This window comes from Leucoraja erinacea, chromosome 15 (genome assembly GCF_028641065.1).
Source record: "Leucoraja erinacea ecotype New England chromosome 15, Leri_hhj_1, whole genome shotgun sequence".
Classification (NCBI taxonomy): domain Eukaryota; kingdom Metazoa; phylum Chordata; class Chondrichthyes; order Rajiformes; family Rajidae; genus Leucoraja; species Leucoraja erinaceus.
Genome location: NC_073391.1, coordinates 35,134,002 through 35,150,557, shown reverse-complemented (window position 1 = coordinate 35,150,557; position 16,556 = coordinate 35,134,002). Strand labels below are relative to the sequence as shown.

The 16,556-nt window shown below is 56.4% G+C and overlaps 1 protein-coding gene across 1 annotated transcript; it reads right to left on the bottom strand.

Moving 5' to 3' along the window:
* Positions 1-507: 507 nt before the first annotated feature.
* On the bottom strand, positions 508-16,063 carry LOC129703849 (collagen alpha-1(XVII) chain-like). The gene is made up of 13 exons (XM_055646525.1): positions 16,027-16,063; positions 13,901-14,002; positions 13,527-13,647; positions 12,739-12,834; positions 11,590-11,751; positions 8,599-8,691; positions 8,022-8,147; positions 7,257-7,367; positions 5,569-5,664; positions 4,260-4,373; positions 3,142-3,267; positions 981-1,094; positions 508-569 (listed from the first exon to the last, which is right to left on the bottom strand). The coding sequence occupies exons 3-13, from the start codon at positions 13,639-13,641 to the stop codon at positions 508-510; spliced, it is 1,215 nt and encodes a 404-aa protein (XP_055502500.1). The 5' UTR covers positions 13,642-13,647; positions 13,901-14,002; positions 16,027-16,063.
* Between the last annotated feature and the right edge of the window lie 493 nt (positions 16,064-16,556).

Genomic DNA, 16,556 nt, shown 5'->3' with positions numbered 1-16,556 from the left:
ATTTGTGTGTGTGCCTGTATGTGTGCACGCGCGTATTTGTGTGTGTCTCAGTATGTGTGCACATGTGTATTTGTGTGTGTGTATCTGTATGTGTGCATGCATGTATTTGTGTGTATTTGTGTGTGTGTATCTGTATGTGTGCATGCATGTATTTGTGTGTGTCTGTATGTGTGCACTCGTGTATGTGTGTGTGTTTGCGTATGAGGGATTTACTGAAGGTTTGAGTGGGGGGTCAGGGAGGGGGGGGGGGGAGGGGGTGGGGAGGGAGGGGGAGGGGGGGGGGGGGGGAGGGGGTGGGGGGGTGGGGTGTGTGTGGGGGTGGGGGGTGGGGGGGTGGTGGGGGGGGGGGGGGTAAGTGAGCACTGAGCTCATGCATCAGGGGGGGGTTATTTCCACTCCCGGCACAGGGGGTGCGCAGTGGGGGGGTAGGGTAAGTCAGCACTGAGCTCATCATCTCATTATTTCCCTCCCGGCACACACACTGGCGCGTTAACGTGTGACTCTCACTCACCGGCACCGTGTTAGTGTGACATCATCGTCCTGACCATCGTCTCCTGCTGCCTCGTACACTGTGGGAGATGGGACAGAGAGGGAGAGAGAGACTTGGTTCCTGTGCTGTACTGTTCTATGTACTCCTCTCCCTCTCCCAGTGCCTCATGTCTGCATCTCGGACCAGCGCCAAAATAGGACAGTCGGCCCCTCGAGCCTGTCCTGTCCCACCATTCACTCTGATCATACCGCCCCTACCCACTCACTTCCCCATTCCAAGCTCCCCAGTTTGAGCCCCCTCCCCCCCAGGTACCATCCCTTCAAACTCCAGCCCCTCCCCAACCCCCACCCCCTCCCCCCCCCCCAGTCCCCCCGTCTCCCCTCCCCCCCTCAGTCTCCCCCCCTCCCCCCCCCCCCCCCCCCCCCCCCCCCCCCTCTCCCCTGGCCCCTCACTCCCCCCGGCCGCACAGCCCGACCCCCCCCCCCCTCACCTCTGCGGTATTCCTCGTATGCTGTCCTGTTGCCATTGAAGACTTTCTGCCAGTCAGCGCGGGGATGGCTGGATGATGCTGAGTGGTGGGACGTGGACACTGCCCAGCCGTGGTCTACAGGAGAACATTGGCGCAGGTTACAATGTGAAACCCTCCGCTCTCCCACCCCCGCACACACAGCTCCATCCGGACGTACAGTCGGTGCAGGCACATCATCTCTTCAATGTTTCCCACTCGAATGAAACATTGAGTGTTTCTCCCTCCGCAGATGCTGCCTGATCTAACATCTTTTTTCAGAGCTGTAGTGAAGTGTGATTCGGACGAGCTGGCTGAGAGACACAGCCTGATCTCCCCGAGGAGCCAAAACATCTCCAAGACCACCAATTCTCCCGCGGCTCTCAGCAAGAGTAAGGGGACCTGCAACCGGCCCCTGAACATCGACTGGTGCAGGTCAACGAGAGGCAGACCCAGTCCACAGTGCACACACCACACCCAACCACCCTGGCCCAAAATATCAACGGAAAAAAAAAATTGTGTGGGTCACAGCCCCAAGAGTCTCTGACCAATGTCTACAGATGCCCCGTAGAAAGCATCCTTTTTTTTGTATCAACAAATAATTTAAATTCCAACATGATCAAAAAACCAAAACAAAACAAAACCGTGGTGACATACCCACCAACATATTACAGAATGACCAAACTATTCAGACATTACTGGGACGACAGATAGCACAATGGGCTAAGAGTTCGGCTGGCGACCGGAGGGTAGCCGGTTCAAATCCCGCTTGGAGTGCATACTGTCGTTGTGTCCTTGGGCAAGACACTTCACCCACCTTTGCCTGTAATGGAATGTTACGGCGGCAGGCGCGGGCACACCGCGACGCCCTGTGTCTCCCTTTCAAGGGAGATGCTAAGAAATGCATTTCGTTGTCTCTGTACTGTACACTTACAATGACAATAAATTGAATCATTTCATTTCATTTCATTTCATTAATTACAAACAACTATGCCCCTGTCCACACTTAGGAAACTAAATGGAAACCTCTGGAGCTTTGCGCCAAACCCAAGGTTTCCATGCAGTTCCGGAGGTTGCAGGTGGTTGCTGGAGGTTGCAGGTAGCTGGAAGCAGGTGGGGAGACTGTGCATAAACTCCGGGAACCGCAAGGCCAGGCCTTGGGTGCAACCCAACCAAAGTCTCCAGCCCTTTCCGTTCAGGTTTCCTAAGTGGGACAGGGTCATTAGATAGAGCTCTAGGGGCTAGTTGTCTTAGAATAAAGGCATGGGTCATTGATAGACTGAGGTAAAAAAAAACCTTTTGCACCCGAAGAATGGCCTCCTCCTGGACCTATTTTTTTATGTTTCTATTCCCTGCCACAGAGGGCAGTGCCGAGGCCAAGGTCGCCGCATCCACTTGGGATTCACAGCTTGAGTAATGCTACCCTGTGCCCACTTAGGAGACAAAGCTAACTGTAACTGTGGAGAATACGCCAACCCACCCTGCCCCACCATCACGCTCTTGGAAAGGCGCCAGTTCCGCAGGTGAATCTGGAGTAGAAACTCTGGCCAATTCTCCGACCCCAGAGGGTTGTAGTCACTGACTGTGTCCAAAAACCGTGAGTGACTGGCTTTGAGCAGGGGGAGAGGTCAGGGTGATACCATCAGTGAGGCCCGACAGTGAACCAATGACAATAACAGCATCTCAGCTCAGGGATGCAATGCCCAGAGCCAGCTTCTCCTGCCCAGAGACCCAGTGTATCCTGGGAATTCTGTCTGGGATCCGGGACTATGGCTGGGAATGCTTGCAATGGCTGGGCCTGGCCACCAGCCCCTGGAATGCGGCCCATTCTGCTGCCCTCTTTAGACTCTAGAGATTCAGGGCGGGAACAGGCCCTTCGGCCCAATGAGTGCGCGCCGACCAGCGATTCCCGTTGTACACTGGCACTATCCTACGCACAAGGGGCAATTTACAATTTTACTGAAGCCAATGAACCTGCAAACCCGTACGTCTTTGCAGTGTGGGAGGAAACCCGCAGAAAACCCACGTGGTCATGGGGAGAACGTACAAACTCCACACAGACAGCAGCCTTGGTCAAGATGGAACCCGGGTCTCTGGCGCTGCGAGGCAGCAGCTCCACTCCTGCGCCACCGTGCCGCACTCTCACCTCTCAGGTATTCTTCATACGCTGTCCTGTTCCCATTGAACACCTTCTCCCAGTCAAACTGCTGCCACTCACTTGCCCCCGGCACGCCTGAGTTTCGGGATGAAGTGCGGAGGACCCAGCCGTGATCTGCAGGAGGACAATGTGGAAGAGAGTGAGTGGACAGCCTGCCTGGTGCTGGTGGTGGCAGTGACAAGATGCAGCAGGAGTCCACGTCTCCAGGGGCACAGCCACAGCGCACGGGGAGCGATGTCTCAATAAACCTCTGCTTTGTCCAACCCCCTGAGCGAAGGTCTGACCTGCCCAGCACGCCTCCATTTTGTAGAAAAGATTCTTACAGTCATACATAAAGGCAAGAGCGGAACTCGCTATCAAAACATGGAGGGGACGGGGGACACAATTTTATGGCGGCCACGCGCGGATGCGCACACTCACGCGCGCGCGCGAGGCTTCGGAGGCTCAATTCAGCGCTAAAAGCGGAGATTTTAAAATCGGGATCACAAAAACTTGGGGGGGGGGGATGTCCCCCACCTCTCAAAACATGGGGGGAGACGTGTCCCCTCTGGCCCCCCCTGGGTTTTCCGCCCCTGCGTAAAGGGAACTAACACATGCGGTTATCTACGGGGGGATGAATGTTCAGATGCAGCAACTCCAGAAGCCCACTCCCCAGACCCTTCGACCCCATCAAATACGGTTGTCATGACGATGAGTCATGATGATGATATGCGAATATCTTGACCTTTGTATCAGATAACTTGGAGGTCAGATCGCATGTGCTCTGTGTAAGCCTAGGCAGGAGGCCATGGCTGAGTGAGATCATAAACACAGAGACCAAGGAATGTAACCTATAAATATTGTGTCAGTATCATTATTATTCCACATCTGAGACCAGGATGTGACAACGGTCACCACAACCCCCAACTTGCTGCCTCGTATCCCAAACCCCCCCCTGCCCCACATCCCCTCATTCATCCCACCGCTCTCTCCCCACACCCTGCACTGCTTTCATCTTCCCCTCTCCCCACACCCCGACCCTCATGTTCCCCTCTCTCCACACCCCGACCTGCCCTTCATGTTCCCCTCTCCCCACACTGCACGGACCTACTACACTGGGGACCTACCCCTCATGTAGCCCTCCAGGCTGGTGTCATTGTTGTACGTCCCCTCTCTCCACAGCACTCCGTGGTGCCCTCCAGCACCTCTCCTGAAGACTCGTGGATCAATCAGTCCGTTCTCTGAAACAGCAAGAGGCGGCTTAGGGTCACACAACATCGGACATAGCACAAAAAAAGACCCTTCGGCCCACAATGTCTGTGCTGAACATGATACTAAGTCAAACACATCCCCTCTATCTGCACGTGATCCATACCCCTCCATTCCATGCCTGTCCATGTGCCTATACAAAAGTCTCTTAAACACCACTATTGTATCTGCCTCCACCATCACCCTTAGACGTGCGCTTCAGGCACCGACCATCCTCTGTGTAAAAGAAAATTTGCCCTGCACATCTCCTTTATCCCTTCTCCCCCACCTCCACCCCATCACCTTAAAACTGTGCCCTGATGTTTTTGAAATTTCAACCGTGGAAATAAATGTTTCTGACTGTCTACCCCATCTATGTCTCTCATAAACTCTTATCAGGTCTCCCCTCAGCCTCTGACACCCCAGAGAAAACAATCCAAGTCTGTCCAACCTCTCCTTGTAGCTAAAACCCTTTAATCCAGGCATCATTCTCTAAAGGGGTCAAGGAAAGAGCGTTGACATCGCGGCCCTGTTTCCACCACCACGCACAAGAAGCACAAGAGAGACACCATTGTATGCAGGTGCCGAGACGTGCGTTCAGCTCTGCCTGAACAATTTCTAATCTTGTGATGTGGACTAGATAAGAAGAAGATGACCCTCTCTAAAGCCTCCACATGATCCATCCTCTAATGGGGAGACCAGAACTGCATTCAAGTTCTAGGAGCAGAATTAGGCCATTCGGCCCTTCAAGTCTACTTTGCCATTCAATCATAGCTGATCTATCTTACCTTCTCAACCCCATTCTCCTGCTTTCACTCCACAACCACCGACACCCTTACTGATCGAGAAGCTGTCAATCTCCACCCTAAAAATATCCATTGATGGCCTCCACAGCCAACTGTGGCAATGAGTTCCACAGACTCACCACCCTCTGACTAAAGAGTTCCACAGATTCACCACCCTCTGACAATACTCCAAATGTGAAATAACCAAAGTTCTACAAAGCTGCATCATGGCTTCCTGACTCTCACACCTAATTCCCCAACTGTTCAAAGCCAGCACACCATACACCTTCTTCACCACTCTTATCAGATTGTGCTTCTGCTTTCAAGGAGTCATGGACGTGTTGACGTACTTTGATTTTGAATGTACATCAGATTGTAATGGCGTCTCTTCCCCGTGACCTACCTTGCATATACTGGATCATTCGTGGGGCAAGTTCAGAGTATACAACCTGCCCTGGAGGTCCAGGGGGTCCAGTGAAGTAGGGCCTCATTCTGTCACCTGCGGAACAGAGACAGGGTTAGCAGCAGCTGTGTAGAGAGGGAGCTGGGAACCCACCCATCGTCCAGGGACACGGGGGGCACCGGCAGTCTCATCGTTAGACCCAGCGGGAGGTGCTACCCAGTCCAACTCATTACGCAGACCGGCACACAAAGTGTACGAGCAGCTAATTCCCCTGGGCTGCTGCACTGTCAGGCTGGGGGAGGGAACACGACCCCTTTGAAGGGGCGAGCTAACAGTGGTCTTTAAAATGGAGGGTTTGAACAACGTGGACACAGTGAAGGAGGTCAAGAGTCAACAGTGCTACTGGGTGCCAATGAAACGAAACAATGAAATTCTTACTTGCAGCAGCCTTACACGTTGGAAATGCAATGACATTGATATATAATTACTTTTATACCATAATCAATAGCACAAAACCAGTAAAACTAGGTAACCGTAACAGTGCAATAACTGAAGTCGGTAGTGCAGCCAAAGACACAGTCTGTAGAAGATCACAGTTGCTGAGGTTAGTGTTGTGTAGTTTTCAAGAGTTCTTGCTGGGAAGAAGCTGTTCTTGAACCCGGAGGTCATGGTTTTCAGGCTCCTGTACTTTCTTCCCGACGGTAGCAGTGAGATGAGAGCGCAGCTGGTGCGGTGTGGGTGTTTGATGATGCTGGCTGCCCTTTTGAGGCAGCGCCCCTTGTAGATCCCTTCGATGGTGGGGAGGTCAGTTCCCGCGACGGACTAGGCAGCGCCCCCTACAGAGTGTGCGGAGAAGAGCACGGATTGCGGGACTGGTGGGGATCAGAGACGGCAACAGGAACCAGACAAGGGAATGGTCAGTGTAGGCGGAAACAGGGGTTGTCCTTGGATTTCTGGTCTCAGCCTCTGGATGGACATCTTGGAAGATTGAGAAGGAATGTCGACGATTGCTCTTTTGAACTTCTGCAGTTGGAGGATAGAGAGCCTACTATCAGGCCTGGCTTGGTAATTCAAACGCCCAGGAACACCTAGTGGTGGACACTGCCTGGTCCATCACAGGTACTGACCCCCACCATTGAAGGTCCATCACAGGTACTGACCCTTACCATAGAAGGGATCTACAGGAGGCGCAGCCTCAAAAAGGCAGCCAGCATCATCAAAGACCCACACCACCCTGGCCACGCTCTCATCTCACTGCTACCATCGGGAGGAAGCCTGAAAACCTTCAAGAACAGCTTTTTCCCGGCAACCATCAGGCTCGTGAACACTGCACAACACTAACCTCAGCAACTGTGATCTTCTATAGACTGTGTCTTTAATTGCACTACAGACTATGCTGTGTTGTCCGTGTCTTTGGCTCACTTGGTTTTGTACTGTTATAGTGTGAATGACTATTAATTTATTGTATTGATTGTTAGACATTATTAGTCTGTGACTGCTTTAGTGGTGCTGTCTGGCTGCAGCAAGTGAGAATGTGGTTGTTCTGTTGGTGACATATGACACACTCCTGACTATTGCCTACCGTCCCATGTCCACACCAATCCTGCGGGATCGCCAGGCTGCCCGGGCGTTCCGGTCACCGACATGGGCAGTAAACCGGCCACTGCCGGAGAAAGCACGGCACTTACTGGAGAAGTAGTCGATGATCTCGCTCTTGAGCTGTTGCCGGTCCTCGGAACCTAAGCTGCCGCCTGCCGGTCCTGGTGGGCCGGGGGGCCCTCTCACACTGTAGCCCGAATCTGGGGGGACATCAACACACGCGCACACACACACGCAAGCACACACACGTACACAGGCAAGCACACACACACAAGCACAAGCAAGCACGCACACAAGCATTCACACACACACACACGTTTTTTTTTAAGCAAAAATAATTTATTCAATTATTTACAATAATAACTATAATACCAAATGATTCAAAAACAACACCCACCACCATAGTACAAGTAAAACAAGTATTCTTAAATGACTATTTCCCCATCCTTCTTCAGGATGCATTCCACACCCCGCGGTGCCCAGCGGTCCCGGAAATCCCCAGGGCGCCAGTGGACAGCGCGTAGTCTCTTTCTAGTAGCACCCGGGCGCTACACACACACACACACACACACACACACGTTAGTGTGGGGCCGGACCGAGAACGAAGCAGAGAGACACCAGCCCGTCCTCGCAGCACAGAGAACCCCACTCCCCTCCCCACCCCTCCCTGAGGCACGGCGTGGTGTGGCAAACCCACCCAGGCCTTTCACAGTCGCGCCCTGGAGAGTGCTGTAGAACCGAGAGACCTGGGAGTCCGGTGCACGCCTCCCTAAACACAGAAAATGTCCACACCAGCAGAATACCCACCCCCCCCAGCAGACCCCCTCCCCCCCCTCTGCAGGAGATGAACTTACTCTGAATGTAGGTGAGCACGTCTTCCACACGGAGGTTCCCTCCCAGTCCGGGGGCACCTGCTGGGCCGGGCAGCCCTCGTGGTCCAGCTGGTCCGGGCTGTCCGATCACCCCGCTGAAACGCGGGCCTGTGGTCAACAACACAGCTCCCATTACACACCGTTACTCCAGCCCCTCGTCCCCTGCTCCCCCCCACCACACCCCACCCACGCCACCACACCCCACCCTCCCTCCCACTCCACCTCCAAAACATGTCCCCACCCTCCCTCCCGCTCCACCTCCGAGACCTGTCCCCACTCCACACTCAGCCCCCACCTCCAAAACATCACCACTCCCCCCACACCCCCCCCATCCCTCAGACAAAGGGTCTTTGACCTGTTGCCCTCTCAACAGAGGCTGCCCGACCTGCCGGGTACATCAAGCTTGTTCAGTACAAGCACATGTGGTGGGGGGTCACAGGGTTACGAGGGGTCATGGGTTTTATAAGATCCCCAGGGTCACGGTGGACATGGAGCTGGGAGCATGGGGGTCCCCGGGTCACGGGGGGGGTCCCAGCACAGTGTTCTCAGCCATACTCACTCTGCAGCAGGGCCAGGAGCTGGCTGCTGGACATGGAACCGGGGGCTCCCGGAGGACCGGGGGGGCCTCTCGCCCCGAGACTCAGTCCCGAACCTGAGGGAGAGACAGGGACAGTCATTAAACCACAGTCACACAGCACGGGAACTGGCCAACCCCTCCACACCGACCATCTACCCTAATCCCACCTGCCTGCCTTCTGCCCCACATCCCTCTAAACATTTCCCACCCATGTACCAGTCTATTAACCGTTGTTATAGCACCCGCCTCAACTACCTCCTCTGGCAGTGATAGGCACAAAGTACTGGAGTCATTCAGCCGGTCAGGCAGCATCTCTGGAGAAAACGAATAGGTGATGTTTCGAAACGTTATCTATTCCTTTTCTCCAGAGATGTTGCCTGATCGGCTGAGTTACTCCAGCACTTTCTGCAGTTCTTTGTTTCTATTTTTTCAAGCAGCTCATACCACATACCTACCACCAACAAAGAACGTTCCCCTTGCAACCCTTTTAAATCTTTCCCCCTTGCACATCAAACCTCTCGTTTTACATTCTCTTACCCTGGGAGAAAGACGACACCTCTCGTGATTTTATAACCCTGCTCAAGGTCATTCCTCATCCTCCTGTTCTACAGGGAAGCAAGCCCCAGTTATGCAGCCTCGCCTTATAACTCCACCCTCCGGCCCTGGGCAGCATCCGTGTGCATCCTGCCCACAACCGCTCCAGCATAATCACCTCTTTCCTATAGAGTGGCGACCAGAAATACGGACAATGTCCCAAGTGCCGTCTCACCAACAGGTTGTACAACAGTACTGTGACATCCCAACTCAGTGGGCCAAGGCAAGCTTCTGCACCACCCCGTCTACCTGCGTCATCCCATTCAAGCAACTGTGTACTGGTACACCGAGGTCTCTCTGTTCCACAACACCTCAATGTGGATTTTAACATCAAGGAGCTCGCAGTCTTGGATAGAGACTGCAGATGTCTGGAGCTCCAACGACCAGCCCCGACCCGGGGTCCGACCCGGGGTCCGATCGCTCGGCGCGGGGGAACTGAGATCCCCCCCCCGATGCAAGAGCTTGATCGCCCCGACGCAGAGGGCCCGACCGCCAGCTACGGGAGCCAAGATCGTCCCGTCAACGGAAGGCTCGAGGCCCCGGAACACGGGAGGACAAAGAAAGGAAGAGATTGAACATTTTTTCACCTTCCATCACAGTGGGGAATGTGGAGCAGTCACTGTGGTGGATGTTTATGTTAAAATGTATTTTGTGCGTTTTATACTGTTGCTTTTTATTGGTATGACTGTATGGCAAATGAAATTCCTCGTATGTTGCAAAACACACTTGGCTAATAAAGTATTATTGTATTGTATTGTATTATTGTATTCACTGTATATATTCTGCTTTGGTTTAAATTCCCTAAATGCCTTACTTTGTACCTGGCTGAGTCAGATTCCATTTGCCATTCCTTGCCCGTCATATTCTTAATCAATCTTTCCCCTCTCTCCTTCAACTCATATCCTCTGGTTCTTGATTCCCTGACTGGGTAGTAAAAGTATTTATCTTATCTATTCCCCTCATGATTTTATACACTTCGATGAGATCACCTCTCAGCCTCCTGCGCTACAAGGAATAAATCCTAGCCTGCCAAACCTCTCCCTGTAGCTCAGGCCCTCGAGTCCTGGCAACATCCTCGTAAATCTTCTCTGCACCCTTTCCAGTTTAACACCATCTTTCCCATTGCAGGGTTACCAAAACTGAATACAATACTCTAAATGTGGCCTCACTGACGACTTGTACAGCTACAACATAATGTCCCAACTTACTCAATCCCCTGACTGATGAAGGCCAGTGTACTGAAAGATTTCTTGACCTCCCTATCTATCAGTGATGCCTCTTTCAGTGAACAATGCAACCTGCACTCCTAGATCGCTCTGCTCTACAACACTACCCAGAGCCCAGACATTCACTATGAAGGTCTTGCCCTGGTTTGACTTCCTAATATACAACACCTTGCACTTGCCTGCATTAAACTCCATTTGCCATTCCTTGACCCTGGTGCTGTAATTCCTGGCACCCGTCTTCTCCCCACGAGTATTTTCTCCCTCTCCCACGAGCCCTGGTCCTGCCTGCAGCTGACCACCCTGGAGAAGGGGAGTCCCGGCCCACACCCCGTCCCCTACCCCATCTGCACCATCCCTCCAGATGTGTCCCACCTTCTCCCTCTGTGTACCCTCAGTATGACTGTCCTACCCTCTCTCCCTCAGTCCTTCCGGTTGTGGCCTCCCTCTCCCTCTCTTTACCCGAGGCCCCTGGGAAAGCCCAGCCCAGGGGCGATCGTTGGTGCTGATGGTCACTTCACGCTCCAGCTGCTTGGCCTCCGGCTGGTGCGGGTGGTCAGTGTATGTGGTCAATGGGTTCTCTGGTCAGTGTGGGCCAGTGGACAGTGCCATCCAGTGGACAGTGCTGGTCAGTGCGGGTGGTCAGTGCGGACCCTGGTTAGTGTCGGTCAGTGCAGGTCGGTCGATACAGCCGGGCAGTACTGGTGGTCAGGGCTTGTCTTTGGTCAGTGCGTGTCTATGGTCAGTGTGTTAGTCCAGGTCAGAGGCCAGTGCAGGTTGGTGGACAGTTCCGATTAGTGTGTGAGTGTGGTCGGGGGGACGGACACACATCTGTGGTACTCCTGTTGTCGGCCGGCGATGTCCTTGAAGCCTAGGGTCAAGGGTCAGTGGTCTGGAGATGGACACTCACTGTTGAACTATTCCTGCAGCCGGCAGTGATGTCCCTGTAGTACAGGGGTCAGTCCGGTTCAGGGTCAGTGTTCAGTGTTCTAGGATTCTTGGGGCAGTGGTCTAGGTTTGAGGGTTTAGGGTTGAGGGTCAGTGGTCCAGGGTCAGTGGTCCAAGGTCAGTGGTCTAAGGTCGAAGGTCAGTGGTCTAGGGTCGAGGGTCAGTGGTATAAGGTCGAGGGTCATTGATCTGGGGGTCGGACACTCACTGCTGAGGTACTGCTGTAGCCGGGCGGTGATATCTCCGTAGTCCAGCTGGATGTTGGTCACTCCCGCGGTCTCGGTGTAGCCGGGTCTCCCGGCGGGTCCAGCGGGGCCAGCGGGTCCGGTGCGACCAGGGGGGCCGATCAGGTACTTGCGCACGTTCTCATCTGCACACAGAGTCACACAGTCACCACACGGAGTGGCGGGGAGGGGAGGAACAGCGGATCGGGAATGACCGGCACTGCCGAGACTGACCCGTCCCCGTTCACACCCTGACCTGTGACCCCTCCCAACCAGACTCCCTGACTTCTGACCCCCCCTGCTCACATCACAGCCTCTGACCCCACCCACCCCACTCGCATCCCTGCTACTTGTGGCCGCGGAGTTGCTGCCTCACAGCGCCAGAGTGGACGTTCTCCCCGTGACCACCTGGGTTTTCTCCGGGTGCTCCAGTTTCCTCCAAAAACCCCAACGACGTGCAGGTGTGCAGGTTAATCGGCTTCAGTAAAATTGTCCCTAGTATGTGGGATAGCGCTAGTGTACGAGTTTGTTGGTTGGCACGGACTTAGATGGTTGAGGGATCTGTTTCCACGCTGTATCTCTAAACTAAATGACATAGGTCAATGAACCACTCCTGGCACCTGAGATCAGAGTGTGCTGGCACGGAGTGGGCATCCAGAGGAAGTGGACATCCAGAGGAAGTGGACATCCAGAGGCAGTGGACATCCAGAGGGAGTGGGCATCCAGAGGGAGTGGGCATCCAGAGGGAGTGGACATCCAGAGGCAGTGGACATCCAGAGGGAGTGGGCATCCAGAGGGAGTGGGCATCCAGAGGGAGTGGACATCCAGAGGGAGTGGGCAGGTTTATAGGTTAATTGGCTTTGGTAAATGTAAAATTGTCCCTCGTGTGTAGCCTAGCGTTAGTGTTCAGAGTGATCGCTGGTGGGTGTAGACTCGCTGGGCCAAAGGGCCTGTTTCCGCACTGTCTCTCTAAAGTAAAGTCTAAAGTAAAAGACTTCTGACCCCCAACTCACTCCCCGCTTCTCACCGCCACACACTCAGACATTGCTCTCTGACCCTGGGTCACCGCACGGCCTCTGACCCACACCCGAAACCTCGCCCCCCCGCACCCCCCCCAACGCTGAGGAACTCACCCTGCAGGAGGGCGGTGAGGTCGCCGGTCACGGAGAGGCTGCCGGGTGGTCCCGGTGGTCCTGGTGGTCCCGGCTGTCCAGAGCCAGCCCTCCAGCCTGCGGATCAGGAGGGACAGTGTAAACCAGGGGAGGGGGGGGGGCGGGGGGGCGGAGTGGGGGATGGGGAGGGGAAGAGGGGGGATTGGGGTAGAAGGGACTGGGATTCGGGCAGCCCTGAGCTGCACCCACTCACCAGCCTTGGGAAGAAAGAGCACAGTGTGAACTGGGGAAGGGGGGGGGGGGGGGGGAGGGAGAGTGGGGGGAGAGAAGGAGTGGTTGGGTGAGCGAGAGGGAGAGGAGAGGAGGGGGGGGAGGGGAGTGGGAGAGGGAGGGAGGGAGGGAGAGGGAGTGGGAGAAGGAAAGGGGGGAGGGAGAAGAAGAGAGGAGAGGGGAACTAAGTCAGGGGAACTAAGGGGGGGGGGGTGGGAAGAAGGAGAACGGGGAAGGAAGGACCAGGAGGAACTATGGGTGGACAGGGGGGTGGAGGAGGGGTTGAGGGGTCCACATTCGCACACACTCACCATGCACTTACACACACACTTGCGCGCTCCTCCCTCCCCACACTCCCGCGCTCCCTCTTTCCCCCCACACCCCCTCGGTTTGAAGCATACTCGCCCCCCCCCCCCCCCGCGCGGACCTCCTCTTCCCCCTCCCCATCCTCATTCCCCCTCCCTGCCCCCACCCACTCGCTCTCTCCCTCCCTCACCCTACCCCCCACTCCCCAGTGCCCTAGGTGGGACGGCCATTACTTCTGCTGTAGTCGGTCGGTGATGTAAGCCTCCATCTCAGTGCGACTGACCCCGTCTCCTCGTGGCCCCCGGGCTCCGGGCGGTCCCTGGGGTCCGCGCAGGTAACGCAGCACATCCTCGTCTGTAGGGGGGAGAGAGTGGGGGTCCGTGAATCACTTTGCAGAGAACCCCAACCAACCACCCCCCCCCCCCCCCCTCAACCCACAGAGTGAAGCTCCCTCCGCCCCGTCCCATCACACAGAGTAGGGTTACTGGGTCATTGTCCAGCCGGGCGGTCTGTCAGTACCCCAGTGGACAGAGCTGGAAGCCGCCCCCCCCCCCCCCGCCTTCCGCCCAGCTCCCCCCCCCCCGAGCCCCCCCAGCTCCGTACTTACCCTGCAGGTAGACGGTCAGGTCGGCCCTGGACAGGCCCCCGGGGGGTCCGGGCGGTCCGGGAGGTCCAGTGGCTCCACGCCCCCCAAACCCAGCCCCCGAATCTGCAACAGGACGAACACATGGTCAACCCTGGCCCTGACCCCATCCTGACCCAACCCTGACCTTGACCCAACCCAGACCCTCACACAACCTTGACCTGACCCTGACCCCAACCCTGACCCAACTAAACCCGACCCTGACTCACCTTGACCCACCCCCAGATCCCAGTCATGCACCATAATCTGACCTCTGACCCATCCCTGGATCCAAACACCTGAAATGACCACCGGGCTCTGACCTGACCCCTGACCTGCACCTGACACGTCCCATCCCAGACCACCAGACTCCACCTCCCTTCACCGCCACAGGGTGCCCCACCCCCTCCTGCCCCTACAGGTCAGCACCTTGTCTTACGCGCGTGATGGCCAAGGGCAGGGCGATCGAGCGCGATGCATCACTTTGGGGTCAGGTCTGCAGCCTGGGTCAGAGGTCGGGGTCAGTATTTGGTGCCAGGATTGCGATTGGACCTGGGGTCAGGGGTCAGATTCAGGGGTCTGCGCCGGGGTGAGAAGTCAATGCAGGGGTGGGAACCAGAGGTCAGGGGACAGTACCAGGGTCAGAGGTCAGCACTGGGGATGAAAGGTCAGGGCCTATGTCAGGGGTAAGTCATCACCGCTAGGGTCAAGGGTCAGCACCAGGGTCAGGGGTCAGTGCCGTGTCAGGGGTCAGTGCCGGTGTCAGGGGTCAGTGCCAGGGGTCCGTGCTGGAGTCAGGGATCAGTGCTAGGGTGAGGGCCAGGCAGAGGACACTCACTCCTCAGGTACCCGCGCACGTTCTGATCTACACATCGAGTCACAGATTCACCACATGGAGTGGCGGGGGGGAGACAGCGGATCGGGAATGACCGGCGTGAGCCCCCCCCCACCCACACCTTAACCTCTGACCCCTCCCAGTTCACACCCTGACCTGTGACCCCTCCCATCCACACCAGAGCCTGACCCTAGACACCCTGACCCCCCCCCCATGCTCACACCACAGCCTCTGACCCCACCCCACTCGCATCCCCGCTACATGTGGCTGTAAAGTTGCTGCCTTACAGCGCCAGAGTGGACGTTCTCCCCGTGACCACCTGGGTTTTCACCGGGTGCTCCAGTTTCCTCCAACACCCCAATGACGTGCAGGTGTGCAAGTGAATTGGCTTCAGTAAAATTGCCCCTGGTATGTGGGATAGCGCTAGTGTACGGGTTTGTTGGTTGGCACGGACTTGGATGGCTGAAGGGTCAACGAACCACTCCTGGCAACTGAGATCAGAGTGTGCTGGCACAAAGTGGGCAGCCAGAGGCAGTGTCAGGTTTATAGGTTAATGGTTGAGTGTGCGCAGCCTGCTGAACAGGGGGACAGTGTAAACCAGGGGGAGAGGGGGTGTTGGGGTAGAGATGACTCGGATTTGGGCGGGTCCTGAGCTGCGCCAGCCTTGGGAAGAAGGAGCGTAGTGTGAACTGGGGGTGGGGGGGTAGAAGTGGGGAGGGAGAGTGGGGGAGAGAAGGAGAGTGTGTGGGGGAGCGAGCGGGAGAGGGGGGAGGGAGTGGTGAGAGGGGAGATGGAGGGGGAGGAAGGGGGAGGGAGAGCTGGAGGGAAAGAGGGAGGGAGCAAGGGAGAGAGGGAGGGGAGTGGGAGAGGGAGGGAGAAGAAGAAGAGGAGAGGAAACTAAGAGCCAAGCGAACTAAGGGGTGGGGGGGGGGGGGTGGGGAGGGGGGTGAAGAAGGACCAGGAGGAACTATGGGTGGAAGGGGGGGAGAGGTTGAGGTGTCCATATTCGCACACACTCACCATGCACTTGCACACACACTGCCGCTCCCTCTGCCCCCTCCACTGGGTTCAACCACGCTCGTCCCCCCTGCGCTCCTCTTCCCCCCTGCTCCCCCCTCCTCTCTCCCCCCCCCTTCTCCCCACCCACTCCCTCCCCCCTCCCCACCCTACCCCCCTCACCCCCCCTCCCCCCCCCCTCTCACCCCCCACCCACTCCCCCCCCCCCCCTCACCTACCCCCTCTCCCCAGAGCCCTCGGTGGGACGGCCATTAACTTCTTCTGCTGTAGTCGGTGATGTACGCCTCCATCTCAGTGCGACTGACCCCGTCTCCTCGTGGCCCCCGGGCTCGATCCTGGGTCCGCGCGCCCATTCTCCGGGGGGTCCGCGCAGTAAACGGCAGCACATTCTCGTCTGTATGGGGGAGAGACTCTCAAGGGTCCCTGCCCATCTTTGTCTTTTGTGGTACTGGGCCATCACAGCCCCCCCACAGCAATTGGAAGAGAACCCCCATCCCCCCCCCCCCCCCCCCCCACCCCACCCCCAGTCCCCCAACCTGGAAGTCCCCTCCGCCTCGTAACCCCACACCGTGTGGTCTGCTCTTGTTCTCCACCACAGGGTCCCTGTCCTGTCCGGGCGCCTCCATCTCCATCTAGCTTCGAACTGACCCCGTCTTCTACTCCCCCCCACCCAGATCCTAACTCCTACCACGGAGCTCCATCCCCCCTACCCTCCTCCCCCCCCCCACTTCCCCCAGCCCATTCCCCACCGTAGGGTACCCCAACCCCCCCCCATCCGAGTCCCCCAGA

Excerpts from the sequence above, each read along its gene's own strand:
- LOC129703849 (XM_055646525.1), bottom strand. The coding sequence starts at position 13,641 with ATGTGCTGCGTTACCTGCGCGGACCCCAGGGACCGCCCGGAGCCCGGG. Across the intron at positions 7,368-8,021 it reads CGTGCTCACCTACATTCAGA|ATTCGGGCTACAGTGTGAGA; the intron begins GTAAGTTCATCT and ends ATGTCCCCCCAG. Across the intron at positions 1,095-3,141 it reads GTATGAAGAATACCTGAGAG|ACCACGGCTGGGCAGTGTCC; the intron begins GTGAGAGTGCGG and ends GTTCTCCTGTAG.